The sequence below is a fragment of the Octopus sinensis genome, linkage group LG8 (genome assembly GCF_006345805.1).
Source record: "Octopus sinensis linkage group LG8, ASM634580v1, whole genome shotgun sequence".
Classification (NCBI taxonomy): Eukaryota; Metazoa; Mollusca; class Cephalopoda; order Octopoda; family Octopodidae; genus Octopus; species Octopus sinensis.
Window position 1 is genome coordinate 29672123 of NC_043004.1, and position 20403 is coordinate 29692525.

At 36.1% G+C, this 20403-nt stretch overlaps 1 protein-coding gene across 4 annotated transcripts in view; it reads left to right on the forward strand.

The window, feature by feature from the left end:
• The window catches only part of LOC115214988, a 102559-nt gene that overhangs the window by 71923 nt on the left and 10233 nt on the right, over nucleotides 1-20403 (forward strand). For 3 of the 4 annotated variants that reach the window (XM_029784091.2, XM_036505303.1, XM_036505304.1), the window contains exons 2-3: nucleotides 158-243; nucleotides 8758-9027. In XM_029784091.2, coding sequence (XP_029639951.1) covers nucleotides 8793-9027 — 235 coding nt within the window. In that variant the 5' untranslated portion in view covers nucleotides 158-243; nucleotides 8758-8792. Of the gene's footprint in view, nucleotides 1-157; nucleotides 244-5652; nucleotides 5799-8757; nucleotides 9028-20403 lie in introns of those variants that run through there. The other variant, XM_029784090.2, reaches the window with a different exon arrangement.

Genomic DNA, 20403 nt, shown 5'->3' on the forward strand with positions numbered 1-20403 from the left:
TCTCCTTTTGAGATTTAAAAGAAAATTTTTTTCTTCACACTGCATTGTATTCCCTTTTTTTTTTTTCACACTGCATTGTATTCCCTTTTTTGTTTCTTCACACAGCATTATTATATGTATTATTTTTCATATTCCATATCTTTCTCTTCTTCTCCAGAATGCTCCAGGCAGTTCCGGCTCTACATTCTTTCCAGTAATGCTACAAACATATGAGCGACCTGACTGAAATCTTTCAACGGACTTGTATTATTATTTTTCTTTTGTTCTTCTTCACACTGCATTATTATTATATATATTTTTTTTCATGTTCCATTTCTTTTTCTTCCACACACAAAATGTTTTTCTCCAGAATGCCTCAGGTAATATTGGCTCTACATTCTTACCAGTAGCACTACAAACACATAGCAACCTAACTGAAATCCTTCAAATGGACTTATATTATTTCTTTTTGTGTCCCACTGTTGTGGAGTATGTGAAATTAGATTCCTCATCACCATTTTTACAAAGTCAGAGGATTTTCAATATTTTCCACTGTGTGTAGTTCGAATCTTTCTTCAACAAGATTTTTAATATTTTCCACTGTGGGTAGTTCAAATCCTTCTTCAACAGGATTTTTAATATTTTCCACTGTGTGTGTAGTTTGAATCTTTCTTCAACAAGATTTTTAATATTTTCCACTGCGGGTAGTTCAAATCCTTCTTCAACAGGATTTTTAATATTTTCCACTGTGTGTAGTTCAAATCCTTCTTCAACAGGATTTTTAATATTTTCCACTGTGTGTATAGTTTGAATCTTTCTTCAACAAGATTTTTAATATTTTCCACTGCAGGTAGTTCAAATCCTTCTTCAACAGGATTTTTAATATTTTCCACTGTGGGTAGTTCAAATCCTTCTTCAACAGGATTTTTAATATTTTCCACTGCGGGTAGTTCAAATCCTTCTTCAACGGGATTTTTAATATTTTCCACTGCGGGTAGTTCAAATCCTCATTGCCACTGTTGTGTCTTCCATCATTAACAACATTGTATCACAAAAGTTTGTTAACTCACCTGCGTGAGCTTTGAATCCTCATTGCCACTGGTGTCCCGCATTATAATGACGTACTTCATCATCTGCGTGACCGGTCTGAATGATGTACTTTGCCAACTGACACCAACGTTTGTGTCTGTCCACTATTTATTTGTAGTGGAACAACCCACTCCTCTCACTCAGGGATATCCTCCACAACAATATATAAATCTAGAAAATGGAACAAGAATGCAACAGACAGCAATAAAACATGCGGACAGATAGATGATACAAATCAGACAGGAAAAACAATGAAAAGACAGATAGGAAAAAACAAGGATGGGTCATTCGCATCCTTCTTTCAAGTTTCCAGATCATCCTAACAGTTTCAGTCAGTTACACTTGAGACTGTTCAAATCTGGCTGGCTTCAAAAATGTAAGCTAAGAGCATTAAATTTTGGAGGAGAAAGTAAGTGAATGTGTTCGACAACAAAAACAAAAAAAAAATGGAGTGAACTGCTAAGTTACAGGGACATGAACACACCAACATCGATTGTCAAGTGATGGTTGAGGGACAGACACAGACACACACACATAAGCATATATACATACATACATACATATAATAATATATATACATACATACACATAATAATATAAATAATATATAAATATATGGGTACAGGATGTTACCAACTGTAAACAACATAAAGTTCGAGTTAAATATGCAAACAACGAGAGAGAAAAATTTAAAACAGGACAAGTAACACAAACAACGACCCTTCATCAGTTGTCAGCTGTCTATCTACTCCTCATTTCAAGCATTCAGCGACAATATGAGTCTTTGAAGACAGTTGCTCCCATAACTTTCAAAATAAATTTTCAGTTTTATGGAGGGTCAAAGTTGGGAACAAAAACAGAACAGTGGAGACATACAAGGAAACCGAATGAAAACAAACATGGAGGGTCGTTAGACCAGAACGAGGGGGAAAATAGTGAACACTGGAAGAAATATTTTCGTTGAAAAAAGAAACAATGGAAGAGAGGGATAGAAGATGTCCAGTCTTTAGAACATCGCGTAGGAAAAGAAAGATGGATGATGGTAATGTGTGAGCAATGAGAGAGAGAAAAGGAGAAAGAGGCAGAAAGAGAGGAGACAGATAGAAAATTTTTGTTTTTATTTTGTATTACCTATTTATTGTCTCTTTGTGTCAAAACTTTCAGTTAACTTATATTATCTTCAAAAATTACTGTGTGTCCATGAAGGTATGTGGCTTAGTGGTTAGGGGTAATTGGCTCACAGTCGTAAGGTTGTGAGTTCAGTTTCTGGCAGCTTGTTGTGTCTCTTGATCAAGATACTTTGTTTCATGTTGCTTCAGTCCACTCAGCAGGCAAAAATGAGTTACACCTGTATTTCAACGGCTTGGTCTTGTCACATTCTGTGTCTCACTGAATCTCACTAAAAATTTATGTTCGGTATGCATGTCTGTGGAGTGCTCAACCACTTGCACATTAATTTCACAAGCAGGCTGTTCCATTGAATGGATCAACTGGAACCATCATTTCCACAATTGATGGAGTACCAGTTACTGTGTGTCCTCTTCTTTTTGTTCTTTCCACTATTATGGACACTAGTTGTTTTAATTTTCTTGGTCGAAACAGAGTTGTCGTTTTCCTTTGAACTTCACATTTACGGAGCGTAACTGTATGCTTAAGTGTTGCTTTCCATCCATGTGGTCTTGGGTTCAGTCCCACTGTGCAGTATCTTGGGCAGGTGCTTTTTATAGTCCCAGGGCAATCAAAGCCATGTGAGTGGATTTGACAGATAGAAAATGAAAGAAACACATCATATATATGTGTGTGATAAGTGTTTGTGTGTACCTCTGTCTAGACATCACATGATGGGTTGAATAAGCATCATCATCATCATCATCATCATCATACAGACAATGTTGTTTGCTTCCAGTCTTTTGCAAAAAACATGTTTAGGCATGGAAAAATATTACCTTGCTTGGAAACAGGTAAGAGTGTTTGATAAGAAGGGCATCTAGCCATAGAAAATTTGCTCCAACAAATTCTGACTCATGCAAACGTAGAAAAGTAGATGTCAAATGATTATATATATATATGTATATTGCAATACTAATAACCTTGTGTAGAACTCAATGTACACAGTCTTCAGAACAAAGCATTGGACAAGTACAGAGTGGTAATAAGAAAATAAGATGACAAAAGAATAAGCGAATATTTTTTGAGCATCATTAGCTTCTGCTATAAGATGCAGTGGACTCATAGGTGTTACTCAGGCACTCAACAATGAATCCACTGCATTTTATAGCAAAATCAGCTGTAAGCTAATGAAGCTCATAAGATAGTAATTTATTCTGTCATCTCATTTTCTTATATATAAATATGTGTGTGTGTATGTGTATATATATATATACATATATATATATATATATATATATATATCATCATCATCATCATCATCGTTTAACGTCCGCTTTCCATGCTAGCATGGGTTGGACGGTTCAACTGGGGTCTGGGGAGCCCGAAGGCTGCACCAGGCCAGTCAGATCTGGCAGTGTTTCTACAGCTGGATGCCCTTCCTAACGCCAACCACTCCGAGAGTGTAGTGGGTGATTTTATGTGCCACCGACACATATATATCAGGTTGGTGCAAAGGTAATGGCCAATTTTAAGGTCTCTATTAAAAATGAAAAAGCCCGTGATTAAGACGATATTTATTCGTTAACATTATTTCCATTGCTTTCTAGAACTTCATTCTGTCAACAAGCTTATAAATGCCATGCTTGTAAAATTGTTTAGGCTTTGATGCAAAATGTAAATCTAACCTTTAGCAAAAAAAAAAGAGAATACAAATATTATAATTACTCATTGTTTTTTGCATCGCAAAGCACTAATTGCTCCAACTGTTGGAGATGATTTATGAAGAGTTATAAACAAAGTGGTTCAAATGGTCAATTACATCAAACGTAGACCTCTCATTCAAGATTATTTGCTCATATTTGTGCAGAAATGGGAGCAAATTTCAAGAAACTTCTACTACTAGCAGAAGTTTGTTGGCTTTCAAAATGTCATGTGCTTTGTCATTTATACGAATTGAGAGAAATGATGCTTAAACCTATTTCTTTACTACCCACAAGGGGCTAAACACAGAGGACAAACAAGGACAGACAAACGGATTAAGTCGATTATATCGACCCAGTATGTAACTGGTACTTATTTAATCAACCCTGAAAGGGTGAAAGGCAAAGTCGACCTCGGCAGAATTTGAACTCAGAATGTAGCGGCAGATGAAATCCTGCTAAGCATTTCGCCTGGCATGCTAACATATCTGCCAGCTCGCTGCTTAAACCTTTTGAAGAAAATCAACAGAATGAATTCCATGATCTGATTCAAGACAAACTTTGGTGTACCAAATCAGCATATCTTTCGGATGTATTTGAATATTTGAATAAAGTTAACACAGGTATGCAGGGAAAAGCAGAAAATATCTTAACATCAGTTGATAAAATTTGTGCTATGAGAGACAAGATAACAATTTGGAAACACAAAGTAAAAGAAGAAAATTTTGAAATGTTTTCCAAAACTTGTGAGTGTGAGCTAAAATGTGAGATCGGCTCATTACTTGTTCACCATTTAACATTGCTTAGAGAAAAACTTTATTATTATTTTCTAAATATTGAAATCCAAAACTACGATTGGATCAGAAATCCAATTTCTTGCAACTGCAACAATTAATTTTTCACTTACAGAAGAAGAACTAGCCAAAATCAAGAATGATCGGTGTCTGATTGATGACTTTTGATTAAATACTGTAGCAAATTGAAATGACTTCCCTCTACATAACTAGATCTTCGGGACGGTCATTGTTTGAATGTTTATGACCATATCTGCTTAGCCAAGAATGATTCAGCACTAAACAACAGCCTGGATTTTATCAATTTTGTCCCACATGTCACTTCTGTTTTTTAGCAAACTGCTGTTTGGGCAATATTAATAAACACCACCAACAACAAGGTGTAACATATGTCAAAAAACACAAAAAAATTATTGGTGTTTTGCAATATTTTAGCATATTTAAGCCATGTTCATATATTGTTTATGATGTAAACGTTGTCTTAGAACAGATGTTTTAAGGAACCAACAAAAATGTTGTAATTGGTTGGCATGTATATATTTTCTATTTTTGCTTCCTGATTACACATCAGTTTCTTTCATTCTGATTTGTTTGTATATTTCATATACAATTCTGGTTTCCAATTTGTATATTGTCTTGTCTTACATTAGTTGACTGTATTGTATGTGGTAACTTTGGTGTATTACTACAGCCACCTTTGATCAGTTCTTTGACACAACTCTACAAAAAACTAGCACACATGCACTCTCTCTCTCTCTCTCTCTCTCTCTCTCTCTCTCTATCTATCTGTCTATCTATCTATTTATCTATCTATCTATCTATCTATCTATCTATCTATCTATCTATTAGGTCGTCAAGTATGAAATTTGTAAAAAAGAAAAAAAGGTTGCTAATGTTTTATAAATACAAGGAATAATTTTATTCATCAAAGTATGCACCCATATTGTCAATACACTTTTGCCATTTTAAAGGTAGCTTGTCCAGCCCGGAACTGTAAAAGCCCAGCAATCTAGAGTCAATAAAATATTGGAAGGCCTGTTTTACAGCATCGTCAGAATTAAATCTTTTCCTATCAAAGAGTTATCAAAATTCTGGAAGAAGTGGCAGTCAGTGGGGACAAGATCAGGTGAGTATGGTGGATGATGGAGAACTTCCAACTCCAACTCCTGTAGTTTTGCCAATGTCATTTTTGTGATGTGTGGTCTGGCATTCATAGAGAACTCCAATCTGGTTGTAAAGTTCTTTCTTTCCATGCTGGTTTGAAAAGTTATTGATCCCATCTTAGTGAGAGATCAACTCCAAGGTTGCCTGTTCCAGAAGAAATTTTGTTCAATAGTTTGGTTGAATTCCCTATCATTGCCAGTAACATGTGTATTGTCTGGGTCAATAACACTTCACAGCTTTACAATTACTGATTTATATAAAACCTTAGAAATTCAGATTATAAATTTGATTCTAGTTATATGAACAAAACAAGACAACTAGAAACAAAAATGTACTTTATTTGAGAATACATCTGTTCCCATACTGTTTCGAATGATTTATTTCCTTTACCAGATAAGCTTTGTGGGGAGAGCGTGAAAGTGTGTGGGCTGTCCTATATTATTCTTTCTCTATTTCTGCTCTAATTCAGCTGTGTGTTGTAGTAGTACATTCAGTGATAATTCATTATACAATTCAGTCTTCTAGCATGTGAAATATACCATGCAATTAGAGTTTCAATAGTTGTTATGTGATAGTCCAAATGATTTCAACAGTTTCTCCGCGACAAGAATATATTTACAAAATGCTTGATGTAAATTTATGCTAAAAATGTTGGAAATTTTTGACTTGACGAAACAGAAATGTTTACCAAGTCCAAAATTTAAAATAGAAAGGATCACATTTTGAAATTTAAATTAAAATCAAAGTTCTGTAATATATTGAAACTTTATTGAGTTGAATTGAAAATTAAAAATGTTAATATGTAATTACAATCACCCACCTGTCTTTATGTTCTGAGTTCAAATTCTGTTGAGGTTGACTTTGCCTTTCATCCTTTTGGGGTTGATAAAATAAATGCCAACTGAGCACTGGAGTCAATATAATCGATTTACCACCACCCTCGAAATTGCTGGCATTGTGCCCAAATTTGAAATCAGTATGTTATATTGATGTCTCCTCCTTTGACTTGTACTTAAGAGATAAAATGTCATCAAAATTTTATTAATTTGAAAGTTCAAACCAAAAGAACAAAAAATAATGTTAAAATGAATGATTTTAAAAGTAGTTTCAGACTCTCTTCCTGGTTATGATTGAAACAAATTTGTAACTTTATTTACAAAATTTGATTTTTACAAAAAGGGAGCCTACAAGGATTATGGATTTCTACAAGGATTATGGACCTTCTATCACTGAATTTAAGTGTGGGTGTGTGTGAGTGAGTGCCATTGCTTATGTGGGTCAACTGAAAAGCTCATAGACTTACCAAGATACCCACATGGAATGTGACCTTATGAGGTTTATTTCTCAATGTAGTTTCCCTTGTGACTCATACACTTTTTCCATTGGTGTTGCAGTGCTTTGATACTATTGGTGAAGAATTTTTATTTTATCCTGTTAGTCATAAAAGTCATCAGCAGTAGATCATCATCATTTCTGCATTACTGATTCTCAGCCAAGTGTTTATTCATGTTGGGGAACAGATGATATTCAGATGGGGCCATATGAGAAGAATAGGGTGGATGATCAACCAATTCAAAGCCACAGTCATGCACAGCAGCCATTGAAACTAGGGAGTTGTGTGCTAGAGTATTATGCAAATAAAACAAGACCCTTTTCATCAGTTTTCCTGGGTGCTTTGTCTTGATAGCCTTTCATAGCTACCTCAGCAAGTTGGCATTGATTTCATGACCCTTTTGAAGATAGCCAATAAGCACAATACCTTTTGCAACCTAAAAAACTGAGGCCATCACCTTCCTTGTAGATGAAAGGGAACCAGCTTGATCTGCCTGAAAGAATGTCAGATTTTTCCATATGATCAGCCTGGTGTGCTTTTGACAAGGTCTCAGATGTGGCACTCACCAAGCAGAAACCTTCATCATGTCAAGTAAGTCACCTGTCATCCATTATCATGTAGTGAACATGATCAATGTTTTCCTCAGTGGTGGCAGTTGCAGGACATCCAGAACTTGGGTCATCTTTAAAACTCTCCCTTCCCCTCCTATATTCAGCTGCCCACTTTTGCACTGTTGATAAAGCTGGCGCATCACCCCCTAATGTAACAACCATGTCAACATGAATATCCTTGGAGCCTAAACCTTTTTCTGCAGGTACTTGATAACACCATAACGTCAAATTTTGTTGATTTTCAAGAGAAGTCACCAGTTACTTTTGAAGTCTTATTTGAACAGTTAGTTGTCAGTTTAGCTGGAAAGAAACAGTATAGTTATTAATAAGAAGGGTTGAAATTAATGCATGTGAGATTTCACAGCTCTGATGTCACTCCTTCATAGTCAGTCTATGAACTTTTCAGCCCATTCTTGTATTGTATCATTGAAAGACTGTTTAGAGATTTGATCGTCATGTTGAAGATCTAAGACAAGTATTCCTGACACATTCAACAGTGAGTTCTACCATCTTGTTTACAGTTAAGTAAACTGAAGTATTGGGAATAAAGCAACACAAAGATAGCTTTGATTATTTTCAATGTTGCCAACATTCTGAAATAACCACAATAAAGTTAAATGTGGTGATTAGGCAAAAATATTAAGGTTAAATAATACTGTTTTCTGACTGAGCAAGAAACAGAGACAAACTCCAAATGTTTCTGACAAATTAAGTTTTACACATAGATTGAGGGTAAAGTATCTTATATATAGACACACTGCAAAACTAATAAAGGTTAGACTCTTCAATAAGCAATATTGCCTGATTAGATGTAGTCACATGTCTTCCATTTCCATAGCAATACAAAGTAAACTTTGCTAAAAGATATCTGTGAAAAATGATTAAGCATCACTAAAACTTTATATCTTTCTAATTACCATGCTGTTAAAAAAATACCAGAATTACTTGAAAAACATTAATGTTTATTTATTTTACAGGTTTGAGTGTGTGAAAGTGTATCCATTGCAACATTATGGAGTCTTCACAAAAACATTGGGTTCAAGAACTATTTCCCCCTGCATTCCAGTATTCTGAAGATGATTTCAGTCTAATATGTAACCCAAAGTACACATCAAGAATCTCTAGCAAAAGCCCAGGAATTACTCCAAATGAAATTAAAGACATCTATCAGAAAGTAGCTGAAATAAATCTTGCAAAGAAAATAGCTGAAGAGAAAAAAGCAGCTGACATTAAGCAACGAGAAAATGGTAACTTTGCTTTCATATTTTACTTTGTCAGGTATTGTGTGTGTGTGTGTGTGTGTAAATAGATAAATAGATATGCAACCCCTAAACAAGTATAACCCTTAAACCAGAATTAGATTCTTAATGAAGGGCCATTACACAATATTGATGTATGGAATAATATATACAACAAAACTACCATAAACTAAGAAATCAAGATCTCTTTAAACAAATTTAACCTTAAATTACTAGAATTACAATAACTAGAATTTCAATGAAGGACCGTTTAGAACCACGATACAAAAGGTTCACTGACAATGATGCATACACAAAAAAAGAAAAAAAGAAATTAAGAAGATCCCTAAGAGCAAGCACATGAAACATACATTCCATCTTCAGCTACTGAACAGATATCATTATAGTTTCAACACAATAAATATCTTAGATATAATAAAATGCAATGTGTGTCCCATTGGTCACACTGATACAGGGAAACTAAAACAACAAATAGAGTGAGAGCGAATTGCAGTCAGAGATGCTAAATGCAGGCAAACTGCAGTAAAAGGTTTTGTACTGATGATGCTAGCATTCTAATCAAAATAAACTGCAAATTTTTATCAAATTATATTTATCACTTATATACACAGGCACAGGAGTGGCTGTGTGGTAAGTAGCTTGCTTACTAACCACATGGTTCCAGGTTCAGTCCTACTGCGTGGCACCTTGGGCAAGTGTCTTCTACAATAGCTTTGGGCTGACCAAAGTCTTGTGAGTGGATTTAATTGATAGAAACTGAAAGAAGCCTGTCGTATATATATGTGTGTGTGTGTATTTGTGTGTATAATATGTATTTGTGTGTCTGTGTTTGTCCCTCGACCATTGCTTGACAACTGATGTTGGTGTGTTTACTTCCTCATAACTTAGCGGTTCAGCAAAACAGACTGATAGAATAAGTACTAGGCTCACAAAGAAGAAGTCCTGGGGTTGATTTGTTCAAATAAAGGTGTTGCTCCAGCATGGCTGCAGTCAAATGACTGAAACAAATAAAGGACTAAAAGAATATGAAATTAAATATTAAACTTTTCATTTCAAAACATTATCATTCATGTAACATTTATATAGATATAGGCACAGGTGTAGCTGTGTGGTAAGAAGCTTTATTGAAATAATGAAAAGATATTAGCTTCTCATCGATGCAAATGGGTATATTAATTACTTTGTTCTGATGATATCTGAAAAGAAACAGCAGTTTTAGCAAAACATTAAGCAACACTAATAATAAATCAAAAAACATAAAAATAAACATGCTTTTGACAGTTTTATAGATATTTCAAAAGTATGATGCTATGATGCTAGGTGTTTCCATTATTTTGTCCAACCCCTGTATATTGTTGTATTTCGGGATGGTAATTTTTCTTTTTTTTAACCAAATAAACACACACCCTTTATATTCGTTCTTCACTCGTTTATTACTGTTCTTATTTTAACTCATGTCCATTGTCCGGAAATCTTTCATCACAGATCTGTAACCTCTTCAGTGACACTTTCCGTCTTCGTCTATGCTCTTCCTCCACTTACTCCATTCTGCATTTCTATGATGTGTATCCTTAAGTGCGCATGCATTTGCATCCGTGTTTGTGTGTGTATGTGTGTGTGTCCTTGTTCTTGGCAGCAGTATGGCTTTCCTCTCAGCCTCATCCTCTCACCCCATTGTGCTGCTGCTGTCCTAGGACCTGAAAATTTGCTACACTTCCTGTATCTCTGTGTTCATCCATGGTATTGTCATCATGGTAGTTGTTGTTGTTATAGCCATCGGTGTCACGTCGCTGCTGTTGTCATTGTTAGTCATGTTGTTGATATTATTGCAGCCATCTGTGAAGTTATTTTGTGTGTGTGTTTGTGTGTATGTATATGAATTCGCTTCTTATGTTGTTTGTATTCATACCCTTTATATTTATTTATTTATTATATATCTCTATTTCTTATATTTGTCATAGGAATGTAACAAATATATTTATTTATTTTTATATATTTATCGATCTCTATTTCTAATATAATGTATAACAGGTATTTTCATATATATCTATTGTGTGTGTATTACCCTGTTTGTATCTATGTTTTATTTATTATCTTCTTTACCTCTCACTTCTCCTCCCTTCTGTCTTTAGTCGTGTGGTGTTCCATTCATGTTTTCTCTCCACTTCTATGTGTGTAGCCTCTGTGAGCTGTCATAGTGTCGTGTCAGTTCTATGTATCGAAAATACTTCAACCTCTCTGCTATTAACTGATCTTCCATGTTCTGCCTGAGCATGTTGCTGGAGCACTGATGAGCCTTTCTCTTCTTTGAGCTCTCGCCAGTCTTCACTCCTATGCTGCATGCAGTCTCTGCAATGTAGGTAGTTGTCATGTTTCTGCACCATCCCTCACTACATTGTAAGCTATACACTATATTCCTAACTTTACAGTTAACCCATGGGTTCATCCTACATTCAACACAATTGTTCTCCATACATAGAGACTTATCAAAGGCATAGGTTCTACAGATCAGGGATTTTGTAGGAGTACCAGGCCTTTCTACTACTTTAATCTGTAGATTAGCCTTACTTAATGTTTTCCTAAAAGGGTATGTTAGTTTGCTGCCAGGGGTAGCATCAACTATGATACTATGATGCTAGGTGTTTCCATTATTTTGTCCAACCCCTGTATATTGTTGTATTTCAGGATGGTAATTTTTTTTTTCTAACCAAATAAACACACACTCTTATTATTTGTTCTTCACTCATTTATTACTGTTCTTATTTTAACTCATGTCCATTGTCTGGAAATCTTTCATTAGACATCTGTAACCTCTTAAGTGATACTTTTCGTCTTCATGTGTGTTCTTGCTGTCATACCAAGAGTTGGCCTTATCTATCTTGGTCCTTTCTGTGCTGTTCCAGGATTTATTCCTGTACAGCAGGCAGATCCTCTTAACATCACTCTTTATGATGGCTTTGTACTTAGTTCTGATTCCTTTGTACACTCTAATCCTGTCCCTTTGATTGTGACCAGTGATCTGATTGCGATGGATGAAGTGTTGCATGTGTCTTCCCAATTCCATAGGGTCGCACATGTGAGACACATTCCTCATCTCTCTCACCAAGTCAGCTATAAGAATGTTGAACTTGGCGTTGTCTGCAATAGCTGCATTCTTGTGAACAAGGTACTTAGAGGCCATGGGTTTGGCATATTGAGAGTGAAGGATCTGGACCTTACCATTCTTCATTTCTAGTCAGAGTTCTGTGTCTTAAATGGGTAACCTATAGTTAAGGTGCTTACTAGGGTAGTCTATTGTTATTTCTATACTCTGGTGGATGGAGTTAGCTATTAGTTGGATGTTGTCCATAGTGTTAGCTTCTGGATCATCAATGTTGTCTTGTAGGGGTGCTTTGGCTTCTATGTTGATGTCATCCACATAGCAGGTGTACATGGTTAGATTTATGGAGTTCTTTGCTAATTTCTCTTTAAGTCTCCTATCCTACTATACCATAAATATGTTAGACACATCGCCAGTAATACTGACACTGTTGTCTCCACCTTCCTCTTAGGCATATATCTTGTTATTAAACTTAAATATATGGTCCTTGAGTGTGGTCTTGGTACTCGCACCCACCTCATGTGCGACCATCTTTTTAACATGATCATTGTTTTTGGAGGTCCATATAACTCTGGTCCACTCATTCCATCTCTCTTTAGGGGTCTTCTTGGTCATAGAAGTTATGGTACGGGGGTCTACCTGTTATCAATCTAGTGGGGCAGTGTTTAATGTACCTGCACATCTGCCACATGTAAAGACTACTTTCTCTGTTAGTCTTCAAGGGATAGCACTGCACTTCTTATGTGACCATAGCTTGTACTGTGTACACCATATGGAGTTTCTCCTGAAACCTCTTCTAAATACCAAGCAGGGTTATCTCCGTGTGTGTGTATGTATGTGTGTGTATACACACACACGAATACATAATACATATATGCATACCTCAAAATGGTCAAAAGAACTAGGATGATAAGGATGAAATAAGATTGGAGAGTTGGAGAGTATGTCAGGTAGTTGCAGCCAACTGAAACCAGTTAATGTCAGTAATAACTGGTATTTAGATATCTATATGATAACAAGAACTGTCATTGCAAGTTTTCTCTCCTTATTTACCTTTGGCTAGGTTTAATCAATAATTAAACAAAAGCTCTAAATGTTCAAACAATGATGTCAGTTATTCCAAAACAATCATGTAGTTAAAATTTAGTTGCAATCAAGGTTCAATATCCAGTTTAGCAATTTTATTTCACTAATCTCCAAACAAAAACTTTAACCTATTTGACACTGGTCTATCACCCGTTAACATAAATACCACTCAGTATCTTGTAATTACTAATTACTCAGCTTAACAAATATTTAATTTATCTCTCAGGTTATTGATCACTATTTATATCAATGTAACATCACCTTTTAAGAGAGCAGAGATAATAAAGATGTACAGTGTACATGAGGCTTTAATATTAATCAATTTGATGTCTCAATGTTCATGGTAGTCAGCTTTGTCTTTCATTCTTCAAGTAAGAGTAATTGGAGTAATGTCTCCAGGCTGATTAATTATCCTCTGTGATAAAGAAATAATTTTATTTGTTGTTGTTGTTGTTGTGTGAACACACACACACACATACACGAGACATTTTGTACAACATCACCACTTCTTTTCTTTCTTAATTTATATTATACCTTATAAACAATTGTTTCGTTAGTTACAGGTGCCACTATGAACTGTTTTTGATTCAATATATTTATGTTTCTGAGTGTTAATCACTGACAGAACAAACTTTAGAATCACCATTTTATCTTGTTGATGTTTACATCTTTCATCAGTGTGTGTGTGTATGTGTGTGTGTGTGCACGTGCACGTGTGTATCATCATCATCATCATCATTTAATGCCCGTTGTCCATGCTGGCATAAGTTGGACGGTTTGACTGGGCTGGCACACCGGAAGGCTGCATCAGACTCCAGTCTGATTTGGCATGGTTTTCTATAGCTAGATGCCCTTCCTAATCCCAACCACTCCGGGAGTGTCATGGGTACTTTTATGTGACACCGGCATGATACCAGGCTGTGTTTACATACCACCAGCATGGGTACCAATTTGCATGAAACCAGTATCTGCCATGACTGTGATTTTGCTTGGCTTGATGGGTCTTCTTCTCAAGCATGACATAATGCTAAAGGCTTTGGTCATTACCTTTGTGAAGCCCAACACTCAAAAGGAACTCAGCCATTTTGCCTCCATGAAGCCCAATATTCAAAAGATGTTCTTTATGTGCCATCAGCATGGGTACACTTGGCTTGACAGGTCTTCTCAAGCATAGCACATTACCAAAGGTCTTGGTCACCAGTCATTGCCGCTGTGAGGCTCAAAGTTCGAAGATCATGCTTCACCACCTCGTCCCATGTCTTCCTGGGTCTACCTCTACCACAGGCTCCCTCCACAGTTAGAGATCGGCACTTCTTTACACAACTGTCTTCATTCATACACATCACATGACTATACCAGTGCAGTCATCTCTCTTGCACACCCCATCTGATTCCTCTTATGCCTAACTTTTCTCTTAAGATGCTTACACTCTGTCAAACATGCACACTGACATAGCACAACCAGCGAAGCATACTGGCTTCATTTCTTTCAAGCCTACGCATGTCCTCGCCTGTCATAGCCCATGTTTCACTGCCATGCAGCATAGCTGTTCGCACACAGGCATCATGCAATCTGCCTTTGAGAGAGAAGCCCTTTGTTGCCAGCAGGGGTAGGAGCTCTCTGAACTTTGCCTAACTTAATCTTATTCTCACAACAATGCTCTCGGAGCATCCACCTCCACTACTAACTTGGTCACCTAGATAACGGAAGCTATCTACTACCTCTAGCTTGCCCCACTGGCAGTTGATAGAGTCTGTTTTCTGCACATTTCAGATGGTTCTCATCTGCTGTGATATATGTCTGTACTTGTAGCACTATGCTACAGAGAGGATGCTGGTAAAACCTCGAATATATTTATCAAAAATCATTTAAACATAATAAGTAATATTAGGGTAATAAGAATTATAGAAATTTTTATTACAAGTGGCCTAGCACAAAAAAAAAACATTAGTCAATAGACTATATATTATTCATCTAAAAATATTGTGTATATTAAAACACATTAAGAGGCTTCCATCATAGAAAAGCCTTGCGCTAGAAAGAGCAGTAAACAACTCAAACCAGTAATTAGGGATAAATTCACGAAGGGAAAGAAAATTAAAAACATTTTGTGTTTTAATATACACGATATTTTTTATATAATATATAGTCTATTGACTAACTTTTTTTTTGCGCTAGGCCACTGGTAATAAAAATTTCTATAATTCTTATTACCCTAATATATATATATATATATATATATATATATATATACGTACATATCTATATGTGTGTGTGTGTGCCTGTTTGTGTCTGTGTTTGTCCCCCCCCCCATCATAGAATAATTACTGGGTTTAAAAAAGGCTTGGGGTCAACTTGTTTGACAAAAAAACCCTTCAAGGCAATACTTCAGTATGGCTGCAGTCAAATGATTGAAACAAATAAAAGAATATATATATATTTATAAGTAGTTAAGTTTATGTCTGGTCATAGAGTGACCAGTGGTTTTGCATCCACAAAGGGCTGTACACACACACACACACACACACAACACACACACACACACACACACACACAACACACACACACACACACAACACACACACACACCACACAACACACACACACACACACACACACACACACACACATAACAGGGCTTCCACACAGTTTCAAGCTACCAAATTCACTCACAAGGTATTGGTCAGCCCAGGACTATTGTAGAAGATACTTGCCCAAGGTATAGTACAGTGGGATTGAACCTGAAACCATGTAGTTGCTAAGTGAGCCTCTCAACCTCTCAGCCATGCCTGTTCCTATAGCAATTAGTAAGGCAAATCTTCCCCGAAATACTTTGGAAGTTTATTTTCTAGGTATTAGTAGTAGTTTAACAATTTACAGCTGATTGTTTCATGAAGTAAAATGTGGTCTTTTGAAATTAAGATTGATATTATATCTATAGAATCTCTGGGGACTTCATAGTTTCAATTCTTATCAATGTAAGACTGTTTTCATGCTAGTGGGAGGTCAACATAGCAATGATATTTCTGTTTAATAGGATAAATTCCTGAGGCATAGGAATGATGCCTACCTTGGTGCCCAACATAATATGGAAAAGCTCCTCAAAGAGAAATTAAAAGACAATTTAGCATCTCTAATATATTTGAGACTACAACAGCAATGTAGTAGCAGTGCTACTTAAGAATACTTTTACCAGCTTCCAGTTCTTAGTAACAGAAAGCATTTGAGCAAAGAGATTGATATCAAGTTACAACTAACGTGTTGCCCTCAGCTTTTACAGATGCTGACCTGGTGATATTCTGCTAACTTACATATCATATAGATCAAGGCTACAACTATTAGAAACTTCTCATAATAAACTGGTTTTGTTTTTCGTTTTTTAATTTTTATTTGGAAGTATTATTTTAGTATGATGTACTCCAGAGTTCCATTATCAAATCTTATTTTAGAGACATATCGTTGCTAACCATTACTTATTTATTACTCTGTGTGTGTGTGTACTGCTGTTGTAAATCACTTAAGGATGTTGATAAGTCTATGTATATATATGTGTGTGTGTATATATATATATAAAGATATACATGTATGTATGTTTGTAGGATATATAGGATGTACATTTAGATGAAAATAAAATTGATAGCAAAATTTAATAACAACTACTTCAAAAATAAAAATATAGAGTAAATTTGTTTTGCATCTACATACGATACATTAAATATCTTTTTGCAAGACTATAATTGTGATTTTAATACTATTTTTATAGTCTTGTTTCATTATAATTCCTATTATTTCAATTGAAATGTGGTCACTATCACATTTTACCAATGAAATATATTTCACTGTTATACTTCTTATGTCACAATCCAATTTTAATAAGAGCTTTGCATTGCTTAAAGTGATATTTATAAAACTGAATATGTATAGATATAGCTAAAAATATACATTGTAACTCTATCATAAGTTTTGTTAGAGGAGATATCTTTTACAGCTGTCATTACTTTTTTATCTTTATTTTCATTATTTTTTTATTTTTATGAATTCCTACCATGTGACAGCGAGAACATAAACATAATCTTTACATGCTTCAGAATGTCTTCTTCTCAATGTAGACGTAATGCTAGGGTCATTAATTTGTGGGCAGGTTTTTTTTTTTTTTTTTTTTTTTTTTTTTTTTAAACTAACCTTACAATACATACAACTGGCAACAACTAAGCTTTTCCATCTTTGTCAGTGTTTGATAAGCCAAGAAACATAGGTATAGCTAGGGGACTACTGACATTAATATTCGTAAGCTCAAATTCTGTCATTAGAGATGTGTTCTTCAATAAAGTACATTATTGTACACTCACCTCAGTAATACCAAGCTGTAAAATAGGTAGGCCATCCCAAAACTGCAAAATATTACCATAAAAACCTACCTGTAAATGTCATTGGCATATCTATGGTGGTTACTGTAATGAGAAGTGTTTAGTATTATAATTAAATATGGTCACATGTATGGCTCTGTTGTTAAGAATAGGTGCAGCTATGGCTAGGTGGGTAAGGCATTTGCTTTGCAACCATGCAGCCCTGCGTTCAATCCCATTGCATAGCACTTTGGCTAAGTGTCTTTTGCTTTAGCCTCAATATGATCAAAATTTTGTGAGTGGAGTTTAGTAAAAGGAGACTGTGCAGAAGCCTGTTCTGTGTGTGTTTATTTGTTGTTTGTGTGTGTTTTGCTTTGTGGTATTTTAGATGTTCTCAGAAAGTTTGGTTCCTGCATATATTCACAAGTCTCCACCATTACGTCCACATAGGGATGATGGTTTGAATTGTTGGAGAGTAGAAATCTGAGCTTGTCGGTATAAAATGGGAGCTAAGAAAGGTTGCACACTGGCTCCTGTGTGGTCATCTATCTCATCTAGGTTGTCGCATAGGATGCTCCCATAGGGGTTTCAGTTGCGCATACTATAGGAGTCACAGGGTGCTACTCCATGTGATCCCGCAGTTTCCGCCTAACCATGAATATTAGGGTCCCATCCATTGTCTTGTATTCAAGATCCTCCGCATGATATCCTGCTAGTTCAAAGCCAGGAATCTGATCTGTTAGGTCCTGCTGATAACTAAATCCACACCCTGCTGCCGACGCTTCAATTTATTGGCATTATGGTTTTGTCCGTCTCCTACCCTTCGACCTGCCTGAAGATTTCTCTCTCTCCAGCATAGTTCTCTGGGTCAATGGAGCACACAGGCACTTCACTGTGACAAGGTACTTGTTGAATTGGCCATTGACTACACAGTAGTTCTTCCACCCTTTGATGGGTCTTATTTTTCATCCCACAGAGTGTCCAACAATCACCCTCCTCATCAAGCAAGCTTGATGCAGTTGCCAATTTAGTCGCCAACGACCCGACCATGTGACAGGTTGTACTGGTTTACATGTTACCAGTAGCGCTCAAGAGCACAGAATAAAAAGAGAGGCATGTGCCACTATCAAAACCTGACAGAGGCATGTGCCACTATCAAAACCTGACAGAAATCTTTTCAACATGAGAAGGCAGCAAGCCATCACCAACTTTAGATTTGAACAGATCCTTGGGTTATAACATATTGAAGTTTGTACTCAGATAGGTCAGATACCAGAGTGCTCTAGGTCATCTTTTCACTGGTGGTTACACTTTAGGAAAAAATGGGCTTAATAGTTAATACCTAGAAAACTGAGGTCGTCTGTGAATTAAACACTGCAACACCCTCCCTTCTTTTGACTTTCTCATGACTACAACCTAATTTTGGTGCCTAGGCAGCTTCATTGCCTATCCTTTGAAAGACTCAGAGTGTCATTCTAAATAACACAGCTCCCACACCAAAGCCCTCTTCTCCTGGCCAGTCTGTTTCTACTCTCAGCCTCCATACATACTGTCATGGTCAAATCTTGGGTCTCCTTGATAGCCTCCCATCCTTCTAATATATCTGTCACTTGCCTCTCTTACCACACATCCTTCTCATCACTTACCTATCTCTCAGTCATATCACTGCTACCCATTTGTCATCCTTGGCCTTTTCACTTGTGCCCATATCACTTATCTCTTTTTCTCACTCTAACTATACTGTCCATGTGAATACAGATAGCAATAGATCTCTTAAATTCACTGAACTTTGCCCACAATGTAACTAGGAATGCAACAGGGAGTGAGACCTGTCTGATTTTTGCTTTCCTTGTGTGCAATTAAAATGTCAATAAATGAAGAATTTATTGAGTATTGCATGGAATATGTTCACCTAACTTTATATCTATTGCTCTTATATCTATATCTATATCTAACTATCTGCTTGCCTGCCTGCCTATCAATTAATCAATCTATCAATCATTGTGCCTAAACAATGCAGATAGGATTGTGATCCTGCTTATTCCTGTACTTCAAAGTTGTATGTAGATGTTATGTTTGTGAGAGGTAAGTCTAAGAGTTGAAAATGTTTTCTATTACATGTACAATTTTGTAATTCCTATTAGAAAATGAAACATGTAATAGTGAATAAATAATGTCACAAAATTTTCTAGTCTCATGTTTTGATATATATATATATATATCATTGCCATTATCATCATTGTTTAACATCCATCTTCCATGCATGCATAGGTAGGACAGTTGACAGGAGCCAGACTGGTAGGAAAACTACCCTAGGCTATTCTGTCTGTTTTGCAGGGATTTTACAGCTGGATGCCCTTCCTGACACCAACCACTCCATAGAGTGAACTCAGTGCTTTTTACATGGCACTAGCACAGGTAATGTTAGTTTTGGCATGATTTTTACAGCTGAATGCCTTTCCAAACACCAACCACATTACAGTGTGGACTGGATGCTTTTAACATAGCACCAGCACTGGCAGAGTAACCAAGTAACTCACAAGACAAGAGGATGAAAGGTTGGAGTGTGACAGAGAGACAGAAGCAGGTGTCTTGTCACAACAGAGGGGGCATTATAGGAGGTGATCCAGTATCAAATGATGAAAGGTTAGCATGTAACAGGGAAATAGAGAGGCAGAAATAGGTGTCTTGCTGTAGATAAGGTACATGGTTACCCAGTGAGAGAGAGAGAGAAATACAGAGTAAGAGAGAGGTAGAGGAAAATCAAGAGAAGGAGAGAGAGAGTGATGAAAGGGAATAGAGAGAGTAGGAAACAGCAAAAGTGTAAGAGAG